At 31.3% G+C, this 13,863-nt stretch overlaps 1 protein-coding gene across 3 annotated transcripts in view; it reads left to right on the top strand.

The window, feature by feature from the left end:
* Window positions 1-13,863, top strand: part of LOC106712113 (rho GTPase-activating protein 7) — a 197,526-nt gene that overhangs the window by 148,216 nt on the left and 35,447 nt on the right. The window contains exon 1 of one of the 3 annotated variants that reach the window (XM_045682265.1): window positions 9,817-10,277. The exons of the other annotated variants lie outside the window; for them this stretch is intronic. Coding sequence (XP_045538221.1) covers window positions 10,241-10,277 — 37 coding nt within the window. The 5' untranslated portion in view covers window positions 9,817-10,240. Of the gene's footprint in view, window positions 1-9,816; window positions 10,278-13,863 lie in introns of those variants that run through there. 3 annotated transcript variants of the gene reach the window in all.

Here is a 13,863-nt window from a genome sequence, read left to right as displayed (position 1 = left end):
ACAGGGTCTAACCTCAATTACTAGATTTAACCCAAAAAATATAGCATGTTAAAAAAAAACATTTTTTTACAAAAAAAAATGTATTATTAATATAGCTTTTTAATAGTTATTCAAAATATAACTTAACTATTAAAAATTGTTAAAATCGAGTAAAATATACACAAGTCTATTTCAATTTAAAATAATTAGAAGTACGTTATAAAAAGATTGAGATGAGCGTTTATTTCGTTACTTAGTAATAGACTTTTTATTTAAAACACTAGACTCAGTTTAAAAATTTACTAGTTATATTAAGTTAATAAAGGCCTTTGAAATGTATCAAATATTACCAAGCACTCAAAAAATTCAAATAATTAAATGGTGAGTTCTGTTCTAGTTGTGTTCGAATAGCAGTAGTAGGAGCCATAGCGGTCCATCGTACCATATCGATGGAACCCGACGACACGCCATCTGTTAATGCATTTCCGTGAGAATTCAACGCACAATTGTGAGAATCTTATTGTTTATCGTTGTTATAATATAATTGTGATAATGCACCAACACCATTACTATGACAGTACCGTAATATCATTGGTAACGATCTATTCTGACGAGGCCATAGAGTTAAGAACGTGAATTTAGGATTTACAAAATTATTTTTTCTCTGTCTAATCTTATCATTCTAGAATAAAGTTATGATTTAAGAACATTTATGAGTGGTGGAGATGTATTGCTTTACTTACATTTAAATTTTCAAGTTGAATAACTGGCAATTTAAACTGTGAAAATCCTTAATGTGAAAGAGACATGTAATTAAAAATTGAAAAGGAAAATTTTAAAACTAGAGAAACAAAAAAAAAGTATATGTTTTACTGAAATTTATTCTCTGAAGTGCAATTTATAAAAGCTGCTAAAACGATCAAGGTTAACCAAAAAAAAAAAAAAAATTAATTACAATTTTTATTTTCATGTTCACATCGCATCTATTTGGCTTATCAAATTACCGATATGTGCATTCTATTTAAGCGACAACATACAATTTTACAATCAGAATTTGATGGATCACAATTTCTTATCAAGGTCCAGAGTAAACTAGCCATTGTGTTAAATTAGGGCCATTACTTATCTTAATACAATTTTGTATCGCGTTTAAAATTCGGTCAACAGAGAAAAGGGTCTTAACTTTAATGCAGATACAACGTTGTCGTGTATTTGGTATTTACGATGTGATTTTAAAACATTAGATGATAAAATCGTAATCATTATATTGAAAGCAATCAGAAAGCTTGTATCAACTTACTGTCTATTTTTTCTTGATTGATGTAAGATTAGCAATATTAAAGTTTAATAATTATTTAAAGTTTTTTTTTGTGTTTAGTGCTGTAAATATGAAGTCTACAAACAAATTGTTACGTACAAGAAAATTCGTAAAGTTTTGTATTATAATTAACAAGACAGTACGTTGTAAGCATATCTGATAACGTAATATGAGAGCGTTAGGTTGCCAAACAACATCGTAGCAGAGGAATTTGTTAAACAAACAAAACTCTTTAAGATTCGCCTTCGCTTACGCGATCGTTTCGTAAGTGCGATTGCGTTAATATGCTAACAAAAACGTAACCTATCTAAGGTCCAATGATTATGGTACAAGGACGAGAATGTAGCGAGTAATGTGTAGTATATTAAGACATTTTTTAATTATATTAAAATTAATTTAAAGATATATAAAGGTTAAATGCAAATTTCTAAATATAAGCTTTTATCCACCGTCGTGTAATATATGGTTTCATGTAAGAATTTATATCAGAATGTATTGAAATAGAAAGCAAAATTTATTAATTCTCTTTTAAGAAATGTCTAGGTACCTTCAATGTAAGAAATTACTCTTAAATATTGATAGTATTATTATTAATATTTATAAGTATTCTAAAACAACGCTTAAGCTTATGTTGATAATCCAATTGGAAAAACGTTTAAGCGTATGTTTTGTACCATACAATAATACGTGCAGCGTGTGGCGCGAGCAGTGATGTCACTCATCTCTGGATTGTTTGCCCTAAGTTTTGATGTCAACGTTTGTTAATATTTGGACAATATTTGAGAGGGACTTAAACAAGTTATATCGCTAGTGTCCTTAATTACACAGGACTTTTCTATTTGTATTACGGCACCTTCTAAAACAATGAATTCATAACATGTGGAAGAAAACAAATAACGAACCTGAAATTTTTATTTCATGTTATCAATAGAATTGAGAAAATAGTAAATTTATTATTTCTTACTTTTGGTTAATCATGTAAGTACCAGAATTAATTTATGTGGATGGATGGATGTTTGTTAAAAGGTATCTACAGAACCGCTGCATGGATCTCACTGAAATTTGGCATATATATAGAACAGCCTGGAAGAATACATAGGCTACTAATTAAGTATTTTTTTAATTCCGCGCGGACGGAGACGGAGTTACTTACATGAAAAGATTTTACCTGGTCATAAGCAACTGAACGGATTTTAATAAAGTTTTCAACAACATGTAGTGTCATTGATTTCTTGTTTATTCCTCCATCTACATTATTTTAAGCAAATTGTGTATAGTAAATACTCAAAGGTATTGTTATACGTGGTATGAATCAAGAGATAGAAGTGTTAATTCACAAACATTGACATAACTAATTTGCAATTTCCCTTGACATGAATCCGGTGAATTACCTTTCGGTATTCAATTACGTGTGGGACTGGGTTCGAAGCTATTTACCCACGATTGAGCTCATCTGAGCTCACCCACGTTTGTCCGCATGATGAAGTTTGCGCGCTTTATGATCTTAGTAAAATGATTTACGTGAAATAATTATCTACTTCAGTTAATGATTTTGTTATGCATAACGTAACCTAATTTTTTTTCTTAATGAAAGTTTTTTCGTGATTCTAAATTACGTTTATGAAAGCTTCGAATGAATAAAAAGATCAAGGTCTCAACTCTGAGCAAGTCTTGATTTTATTTTAAAACTAATTGCCGTCTATTGAGTCGACAACTCTATCTAAAGAGAAAAAATAGCCAAACTTAATTTTAATTTAAGAGATCCAATTTTGTCCTAATTGGGTCGTATTGGTTCATAAATGTTTTATTTCTATCGAGGTCCTCTTTCTAGAGCTCTAATTTTACTTAATTAAAAAAACATCTCTTTCATTTATACCAATTTTGATATGAATTTTTCCAATTTAGATTAACACAAATTCTTTTCTCCTAAACAAGATATTACTACAAGACTTTTTACTTTGTAAATTCCTAAACTTTCATCCGTGTTTCTGTATCTACACGAAGCGCTATTTTACAATAGTCCTATGAATTTATAGACAGGCACGTAGCGAATGCTAATTATGTTTAACAGTTGTTCCACAGGTCGTTGAGTGTTGCCTTTTAACACCGCGCCTGGTCGCCGCATCGCGATATCATCTAAACCACCCTGTACACTTGAACTACTCATGTCTTTTATTACTTTAACTATATAATAATATTAAAAAAATCGGCGTTTGGCCTATGTAGGTATTTATTTAGAACAAGACAATTTGTTTTATTTTTTTACGATGGAAATTTTTTTTTGGTTTTTAGAGGATATCTTCGATTTGTTTGAATGATTAAAGAATAATAAAGAGTTATAAATAATATGCGGTCTTTAGACCTTTATTAGACATAACTTATTTCAGTTAGTTCGTTTCTTATTTCGTATTATATTAATTTAATTTTACTGTTTCATCAAGATACCCATTGTGAAAACACCTTTATTAATTAAAATGGACGGACACGTACCGTGAAACTGACTGTTCATAAATTAATTAAACGCGAAATCTCCATTTAAGTGGGTCTTTGAATTTCATTAACTTCTTTTAGTATATGAATTAAAAAATATAGTTTCTTATATCGTTGCTATTTCAACTCAACGTAGACAATGACATTTGGATGTCGTTATTTAAAAAAATGTTTAGTAACGTTAGAAGTTTCCTATTAATAAAAACACAGAGCTTTTTACCAAGAATTATTTATATTACAAAAAAATAAAAGCTCGAATTACGTATTTTAAAGCAATTAAAGGTATTGCAATACACTTTTATACTTTCACGGGTTTCCCCGTCTTATAAGGAAATTTTGAATTTAGAAAATTATTATTTTATTTTCATTTCATTTACATTTTGAGATCATTGCCACCTGATTGGATAATTATTTAAAAAGTAATCACTTTCAAGCGATAGTGCTTGTGTGTGTAATGATAGAAAAGAAAACGATTAGACAAGGTTCATATCAAACGAAATCGAACGTTTAACTATTTGAATAAGATTCGATCGTTAAAATTCGAGATAAACACACGAAAGCTTCCGCTAGTAGTCAATTGACCATAAATTTCCACCAGAACTCTCAACCTTGTCGCTTTCATAAGCAATTTGAAATCGTATTTATGACATTTCTGATTATAATCTTTGACTTAAAACTCACAAGTCACTAGAATGCACTTAAAACTGAAGGGAACCACTTTCTTTATTAAAATTAACCTGCACCTGTTCAAATTGACAAGATCGAAGTAAACTGCTGAACATTTAAAAGATAATTTACAAATATATAGCGCTATAAATGTATTTTAACATATGTCAAATGTCAATTAAATGTATCTACTTTCAATTTTGTGATAACGTATGAATTTATTGCAGTAATTAACCATTTCAGTGAGAAATTTAAGACTTTCAAATTTGTGCTGGTGATGTAATATTACCACGTTATACCAAATATCAAAAGATTTGATATATTTTTAACTAGCTGTCACCAGCGACTCCGTCCGCTCGGTATTTTAAAAAAAAGACATAATAAGTAACCTATATGTTCTTCCAGACTATGATCTACATCTATGCCAAATTTCATCATGATCTGTTGAGCCGTTCTGGAGCGATCAAACATCCATCCATCCATCAATCCAAATATTTATAATATTAGTCAGAAATAAGATTATAGAATTTTACATATTTCAAATTTGGAAGACAAATTATTAAGAAAGTTTCAGAATGTAACTTCTCGCTTAAGAGACCGGAGGATAGAAAATAAAATACGTGCTCCTCTGGCTCAGTAGCTCAAAGTTAGTATTCGTCTTTGATACAAGAGTGCGCCATTGTTGTAGAAAACAAGCAGCATAGTATAAGTAGAAAGAGCTAGACCACAACTTACGTAAACAAACGTTGTAAAATCGACATTCAAATAGCTGAGATCGCGATCTTTGCTAGTTGACTACAATACGGAGAAATTTTAAACGCATCATAAAATCAAGATCCTTGCGAATCGGCAGTGTCGTAAAAATGTCGCGATGGTTTGCTTTACGACCGCGCTAACGGATTATGGACTGAGTTTGTGTGGGAACCACTTGAATCGTTTCTTAGGTTGTACGTAGAAAGGGGCGTAATTGATTGTTATATCAGACTTTAAATAACTCTATTCATTTCGTTCATATTTTACAACAAGTTTTTCACCCATGTTTTTCTTCACGCAATCTATATTTTCCTAGGTTAAAAACAATATTTTAATATAGTCCTCTAGGACTTTGTTGAAGGTTGTGGAAGAAACGTTATGTACGTCGCTACTGACACTAACTCAAATCTTAATGTTTCAGTGAATCCCTACTGAGGACACCTATACATAATCTCTCTCGTTGCCGTTAAAATAACAGATATGAAAATAAAGTTATAATATAAAGATAAGATGTATATTTTAAAAGCGCTAGAAACCTATCAAAAATAAAGAAACCATTTTAAACGTCCTAATACTGGCATACCCCAAGATATTCCAACCTGTCCATTTTAAAATTGCATTCCTGTATCACTGTCAACAGGCTCTCATATCAAAGTGTTCGGACCCGACCCTGACAGTGTTAGGGGTCAGAAAAGCCCGGCATGACGGTTTTGAATAGTACCAACATTTCCTGCCCACCCACAGCGCGAATTGCCTTTTTAGTTCGCCATTATGCGGTAGCAGACGCTGGGGTTTTATTACATCCAAAAGCGGTTACGCCTTTAAATGGTTATTAAATTCGATAATGTAATCAATGCGGTATTTAATATTGGAAATATGTTTATTATTAAACACTAAATTATACTAGGCTAATCGAAAGCTTTATAAAGAAATTAAAAATAAATTATGGTAAAAGCTTATTACGTTGGCATTTTTTTTTTCAGTCAGACAAGGTTAAAGTTTTATATAATGTTGTCTGTCATGTAATACAACAAATTGTACTTGATATGTCTCACCCTTGATTCTCTTTATTATTTCTACAGGTAATAGATTTAAAAATTTGAAAACTAGCTTCCCGCTCTAAACCGCACAGCGTTCATAACCCAAAATGGCGTTTAATATATAGGTATGATGTCGATCTCAGAATCATATTGAAGATAATCGTGATAATTTATGAATACCGCAATGCCGCGTAATTGAGATCACAACTTTTAGTTTCACTTCCGAGCCGGTAATGTTTTTATATGTTTACGTCTTGAGTACAAGATCGTAAATATAATTTAATTTATTAAGAAGTCTTGAGTTGCGGGTATTTCCGCTTGAATCACTTTACCGTCAGGTATAGTCCCATCCAAACATTATAGCGGCTCGCAATCCACACGACACGATGTGCACAACACAATTTTAGATGTTGTTGCAGGAAGTAAAGGGATGTGGGTGATCGGCTACTCACGATTTTCTGCGCAGGAATACGCTTGCGGCCATCCAGGAGCTGCTATGAAGTTTGAATCTTGAAATAGACACAATGGCTACTGCTTCATCAAAGTGGAAGGTCAAGCGTTTTTCTCCATGCTGATTGATTAAACTCTTTTTAAAAACATACTGATTTGTATATTTTGTTACAAATAAGAATGTGTACACGTGGCTTATTGTGACGCCATAGCTCTCAAATAGAAAAGTTACTCCGTCGTTTCATTAAGAATTTTGTTCATACCTGTACTTTTACAGTCTTACACAAACATAAATCTAACTCTTTGGAAACAGGATAATTAAGACTTCTTGATAGTTATATTTTCTAAACCATGTTACGTAATTAATCTTGACATACTTTACTGCTCACAAAGGTTGTTTTGTGTAGCAAATCTTAACATCTATAGCCGTGACAAGGCTAATCCTTCGGCAATACATTATTCGCAGAGTTTCCTACATCACTCATTATGCAGTAAACGTGTTCTTAGAATGTCCCATAGAAACAAATTGTCGACCTTACAACGCACAAGTAACGATTATTAATTAAAAACTTTTAAAGGACATTGCTACACCAATTAGTTACAGTCACTTGAAGAATTTTTGAAACGTAACTTAATAAAAGAAACCATTTTTTTTCTTTTTGTTGACCGTAGGTAAACTTAATTTAATTTTTTAACTACTTGTTTCTAATAAAATCTCCCTTTACAATTGAATGCCATTATTAAGAGTATAAAAAAATTTAATTTAATATAATTTATAAAAATAAAATTTAACACCATGCGGAAGATTTGTCGACATCTCGGTTTTTACACATTTAAAGCAAACGTGACTTCTAAGTACACTAATATCTTTAGTAAACATTTCCTCCATTATTTAATGTTTATTGGGTGATTTGATAAATTTGATCAACTGCAAAACCATTACCGCATCCGACATGATTTGCAAAATTGCCCAAATAACCTTCTGGAATCATCTGGCATTCGAAGACCTAAATACGTAAAACCACATTTTAGTTTCAGGAATACTTTTTATTATAACTGAAACAACCGCAACCTTTGGCGTAAATATGATTTATACGTCTGGAATGACCGTGGAGTGTTTAAGAAATATAAAACGCCTAAGTCATTTAAAAAGATAAACGACTTAGGCGTTTTTCTGGGTCAATAGATATAACTATTAGCCTTGAGTTTATTACAAGCATTTTTCACTGCACCTTTCTAATCGTAGTATTTAAATATAGAATTTATTTATTAAACGTAGCGTTCATTTTGATTTATTCCCTTGTTTTTTCTTTATTTTATAACGCTTAGTGGAAAAGGGTTTTATGTATGAATCAATATGAAATTTGATCTACACTTACGGAAGTCACCATGCTAACAGGTGACTCAAACATACACCTCACTCTGACTCATGTACTTAGAATCGATACTGATCAATTTACGGGTTTCTTAATCGCAAGCGTTTTGTAGTACACAATTGTTTGGAATTATGAAAAAATTTTAACATTTCACTTTAAGTTTAAGATATCAAATTTTAAAGGAACTAAGTGCTTTAGCGACTGACGTAAATTCTGGGTGAAAATAATTAATAAAAAAACACTATCGTGATTTGCTCACTCAATAGTTAGATTAACATGTGAGGATAATATATTTTATGGTTTACTTGTTGCGGATTTTATTATTATTGTAATATAAGACAGCACACTTGTTAAAATATCAATAAATATATTCAAAGAAAAATATTTATCTAGCAAAGATGCGATAAAATCCCTTTCAGTTATCGGCAAAGGTTTCGGCAAATATTGACCCGAGTGGCGTGACACGACTTATCAATCATTTCAAACTCTACGTTTGTCAACTTTTATGAATTCAAAGTTCGTGTGTTTTCTTTTATTCTTTGCGTTCGGAATTTGTTTTACATTTTCTATTTAATTTGTAAACGTCGGTTTTCTCTGCAAAATCAAATTTTAAGGACAGTGACAGAAGATCTTACAGACCTCCAAGTTCAAGACTGGGTCGAGACGTCGCGGGATCGAGGATAATGGAAACTTTTATTGTTGGAGGCTAAGGCCCGTGTCGGTTCACAGCGTTACCGTAGATAGTTAGTTAATTTAAAATTGATATATTCCAATTTAGTAAGCAGAGATTTCATATTTCCATTTGGAATATGGAACAACTCATTAGCTTCTATCCGTACATAAGTTTGAATATTCGAACATCGTTTTGGTTTTTTGAATTAAATATTTTAGTACTATTAAATAAAGAGTTTTCACTCCCCAATTAAACTTTGTACTGTACAATGCCCCTGCAGACACGTCCGCATTGTGTAATAAGATATAACATGTTGAATGACGGCCCCGATAACGACAGCTCTAAATATTTTCCTTAATTTTTAAAGCCATTCCCCAAGTGACAACGTTAATATACAAGTTATTCTCATGGAGAGCTAATCATACTTTTGCTTTTAATTTTATGACATAATTTTCTTACTTTTAAGTCAAGTTCCTTTGTATGTAGAACCGTCTTACAAGAATCGGGTGCCCTAGAGTATACTAGAATACTAAATCATTTTCCTTAATGTTGCCAGATTCGAAAAATGCTTTCTCGTTTAGTTACATAAAATTTTTGAAGACCTAATTTGATATAGGTAAAGTTAATGTAATATAAGTTTTTTTACGTGAATGGTTCACATCGAATGATGAATGAATAACTTAATTGAATCATCTCACATCACAATGACGTCTTGGACTTCTGAGAAGATTTCTGAGACCCACCACGATTTTTAACCGATCACCACTAATAATTGCAACACTTACAAGGTAATTTAAGGGTGATTTTAATTGAATAATCAATCATTCATGTCGCAATCATCGTGTCTTACCTTTTATAGTGAACACAATTATTTACAGCATAAACAAAATTGCCATATCAAATACTACACTCGTTTTTTCCTAACTCGGTGTCACTTTACGTTATCGGTGACGTATTCGGTGATTAAAGGACGCAAGTAACGACTAGTTATGATAAACATTGATAATCTCATTCTGGAGTAACGGCTCAAGTGCACGCTCGTTTGTTCCAACAATCTGTGTTTTTTTTTCGAACAATATTTACATTTAACAGCCAACTTCATTTACATTTTAATGTGTTGTGTTCTATTTACACCAGTTTTAAGTGTCATTCGGAATGTGTAAATGTTTATAGTGATGCACCATCATAATCGATATAAATTCGATGTTTAAAGCTCTTGTACCGTTAATGATATGCAGATAATCTTGTGAACGTCGAATTGGATTCTTTATAGTGTGTTAGTGGCAGTTTTTATTTTTAGTAGTAGAGTAACATCGTATGCAAGTAGATCGGCGCGTGGTGTATGGATTCGAAAAGTCGATAATTTGCATCGAAAATGCTGTTAATTAGTGATGTTCATTACACGAAAGTGCCATGATTCAGTGGCTCTAAAGATGTGCGGGCGTGTACGTGGCAATCGTTTTCTTGTGTACGGTTTACGTTAAAAGTGAGAGCAATGAGTGTTCCTAATTTAAGCGCCGACCAGATAACAGGTACTTAAAAATTTTCTTTTTTTTCTTTGCTTTTAAAACGCTTTTTTTATCGTCTTGACTGCCAGTGTTTGTTGTCTTTAGAACTATCGGTAGTTAACTCCGTTGCAAAGACAACTCTATTGAAATTCAGGAGAGTTACTTTTTCTTACTTATCTAGTATTTGGTCACTTTCTTTTTTTTTTCTAGTAAAGTTTAAAGATTTTAAACAAGTATGTTTACGGAAGATTATACAATAATTATTCGGCATCGTATATTTTGTATAATATATCTCTATTATGTTTTTATTTACATTATAAGAAATTTACATAAATTGAATTTATTATAATAATAAAAAATACAATATTTAATACAATAACAATAGTAAGCTTAAATAATTTTCTAAAATCAAACAATTTTAGTATCACTGAATGGTTTAAAAAAAAACTTGAGAGGTGTCAAGGGACACCCGGATGGAACGAAGTTCCTTTCGATTAATTAGTGAAGGAACCAATGTTTATTCTATGAATAAAAAACTTAAGTCTTCACAAGAAGTACATTTTATTTCTATGAATTTTCGTTACATATTGTCACGTCGTTGCCATGGTGAAGTAGCGCTCATTCGTCGTTAACATACTTACTATGGCAAAAAGTGTCGTGACAACTTTTCGTAAGAATTTTTTCCGTCTAGCCCCCTTTCACAACGCGCGATAAGGAACTTCGTTCCAAAAACCTGAGTAGAAATATTACAGATTGACTGTGAGTTTTATTCGTCGCAAGCTTTTAAGATTACCTCCATCAAACTAAATCAGCATAACTTTATCCTGGTATGTATTAATATTTTTTTTTTTTTTTAGATTTCAGTACCGATATATTTTCAGTAGTTAAACAAGAGTTCGAATAGCTGTAATATATCATTTGCAGCTGGTTTACTCAAGCAATTAATATTGCATCAAAGTTTTTCTGACTATTAAATGTGTTTGCAGTTGTGACGTAAAAACTTCTAGCAGATGTTTAAAACCTGCTCGTTTAATTTATACCCGTTTCTATACAAACAATTCCCAGCTCTTTGTTCGTGGAATAACAGTTTTTTTTTTTAAATAAAAATGCGCTACTCCATGCTTCGGTACTGCATTTTTTAAATAAATTTATATTTAAACACTCTGTATTCTCTGAAAAACACTATTGCTTTTGACGTTCTCAAAGAGCTTATGTTTATTCGAATATTATTTTTCTGTTTTAGTACCTACCTTTTAAGTTGATAGTAGTTCGAAATTTATTTGTGTATTTATTTTAAATAATCGTTGCTATTGATCGAAATTCCATAAAAAGTAATCCATAATAATTCGCAATCAAATATTTTTTTATCAAAATGAGGTTTTTGCACCTCTTCTTTATGTTTCCGATTGACAAAACTCTATAACGTTATCATCTCATGACAATTTTCACTATTTTGCACAAATAATGAAGGGAAAATCAAGAATTAACATTTATGAAAAGTAAAAAAAGAAGCTATTATTTAATTCTGAAACGAAAAAAAAATACAGAGTTCCTATGACCACCTTCCAGCTCCATCGCCAGACTCTGGTCATCATTGAAAGGTAAACAACTCAAGTTGACTCAAAAGAACACAAACTCGATGAGGTTGTGTTGTTTCATTGAGTTCCTAAGGCCTCTTTCCAGCTTAATAAAAGCTATTATAAGTTACTTCTAACAAGAACGAATCTATCTTCATATTTTATCATCGAATACACTTTTGTTCTGTAACTACCTCAATTAATTGTTGCAATTAGATGTACGATCGAAAATGTAACTTGACAACATTGTGTTAGTTTTTGCACGTGTTGAAGTACGAAAGTTTGTCGTTCGCTTATACTCGTATTGTTTCGAGGATAATCTTATATATAAAACTAGCTGTCGCCCGCGACTCCGTCTGCGCGCAGTTAAAAAAAACTTAATAGGGGTATGAAAAATAGATGTTGGCTGATTCTTAGACCTACTCAGTCAGTATGCTCACAAAATTTCATGAGAATCGGTCAAGCCGTTTCGGAGGAGTTTAACCACAAACACCCCGACACGAGAATTTTATATATAAGATGTTCGTTCCCGTGTCAAAATGTTCGTTCCCGTACTCCATACCCATATTAAGTTTTTTTAACTGCGCGCAGACGGAGTCGCAGGCGACAGCTAGTTGGAATATAACAAAGAAAAATTAAAGACTTTACTAAATATTTTCTCTCTGAGTATTTGTTTTTGTTTTTCTCAAACTATGAAGTGATTAGGATAATATAAACATATTGATAGTGACTTTGAGTGTTTTATTTACTTTTCTTAATGGTTTTAATTTGTTAAAGACTAATGATAAATTGTTTTTATCGTTGTTTTTGTTATTTATTTTAATTAACAAGATGATTTATTGAATTTTAAATATTATGATATTTATGATTAATAGAAAATATCGCAGTTAACTCTGTCCGAGTGGCATTAAAAAAAAAACGTTATGAGTCTATGTGTTCTTCCAGATTATGTTCTACAACCGTGCCAAATTTCATCAAGATCCGTTCAGCCGTTCTGGAGATACCTTTAAACAAACATCCATCCACCCATCTAAACATTCGCATTTATAATATTAGTAAGATTGTATCGCTTTGGAATTGTATTTTGAAACAAAACATACAATCACTGTAATCTTATTTTTCATCTTTATTTAATAGATCAGGTTTTAAATAATATGTTATCAAATCAAAAAGATTTTATATGTGACTAACTTAAAGTAGTAAGCTTTATGATTAATGAATAGTAAACAAGAAAAACTTATGGAACTAATAAACCAGTCGTTTTTAATCTGGGTTATATGACATAAGATAGGTAGTTTTAAATTTCTTTACAAGTTAATAAAATATAAGTTGAACATCGAGTTAACTTGAATTCCATCGGAAAATATATTATGTAGGTGTTGCAATATAATACATCTAACATCAAATTTCATTTCGAAATAATGCGTTCAAAACGCGTTCCCCGACAACTTTTTCTATAATTTGCATCTAAATCTTTGTAAGCTATCAAAGCGAAAACATATGTCACACTGTTTTGTATAATGCATACGAATTATGTTTGAGGTAACCTAATTAAGTTAGCTCTGTTTACAGGTAAAGTGCTTTTCACATATGATAGAGATCAGTTTCCACTTTTTGATCCAAATCGAATTTGCATACCTTTTGTTAAGACGTATTTCCGCAGGGCTTAACCCTTAATTCGACGAAATTTTTTGTAACAAAAAAACTGTTTTTTTATAGTAAAGTCATATTTTTGGATATGAAATAAGTACAGGAAAAATGCTAAAAAAAATTAGTGCTGGACAGTTTATGATAAACCACATGTCCGTCACAGCGGACATTGTCAAGTATGTAACGAAACAACATGTCCGTTGGGGCGGACTCTACCAAGTGACTAACAGAAATGATAAATACAACAAATACACACCAAAAACAAAAATTAATTAATAATTGTAATCAAATATGACTATGAATATAAAAATTATTTTGTATGAAATTTCAAATGGCAATTACGAGGGTTCTTCCCTGTAAAAAATAGTCTTACGTCACATTTC

The sequence above is a fragment of the Papilio machaon genome, chromosome 18 (genome assembly GCF_912999745.1).
Source record: "Papilio machaon chromosome 18, ilPapMach1.1, whole genome shotgun sequence".
Lineage (NCBI taxonomy): Eukaryota > Metazoa > Arthropoda > Insecta > Lepidoptera > Papilionidae > Papilio > Papilio machaon.
Note: the sequence above shows the minus strand (reverse complement) of the source record. Positions and strands in the feature narration are given on the sequence as shown.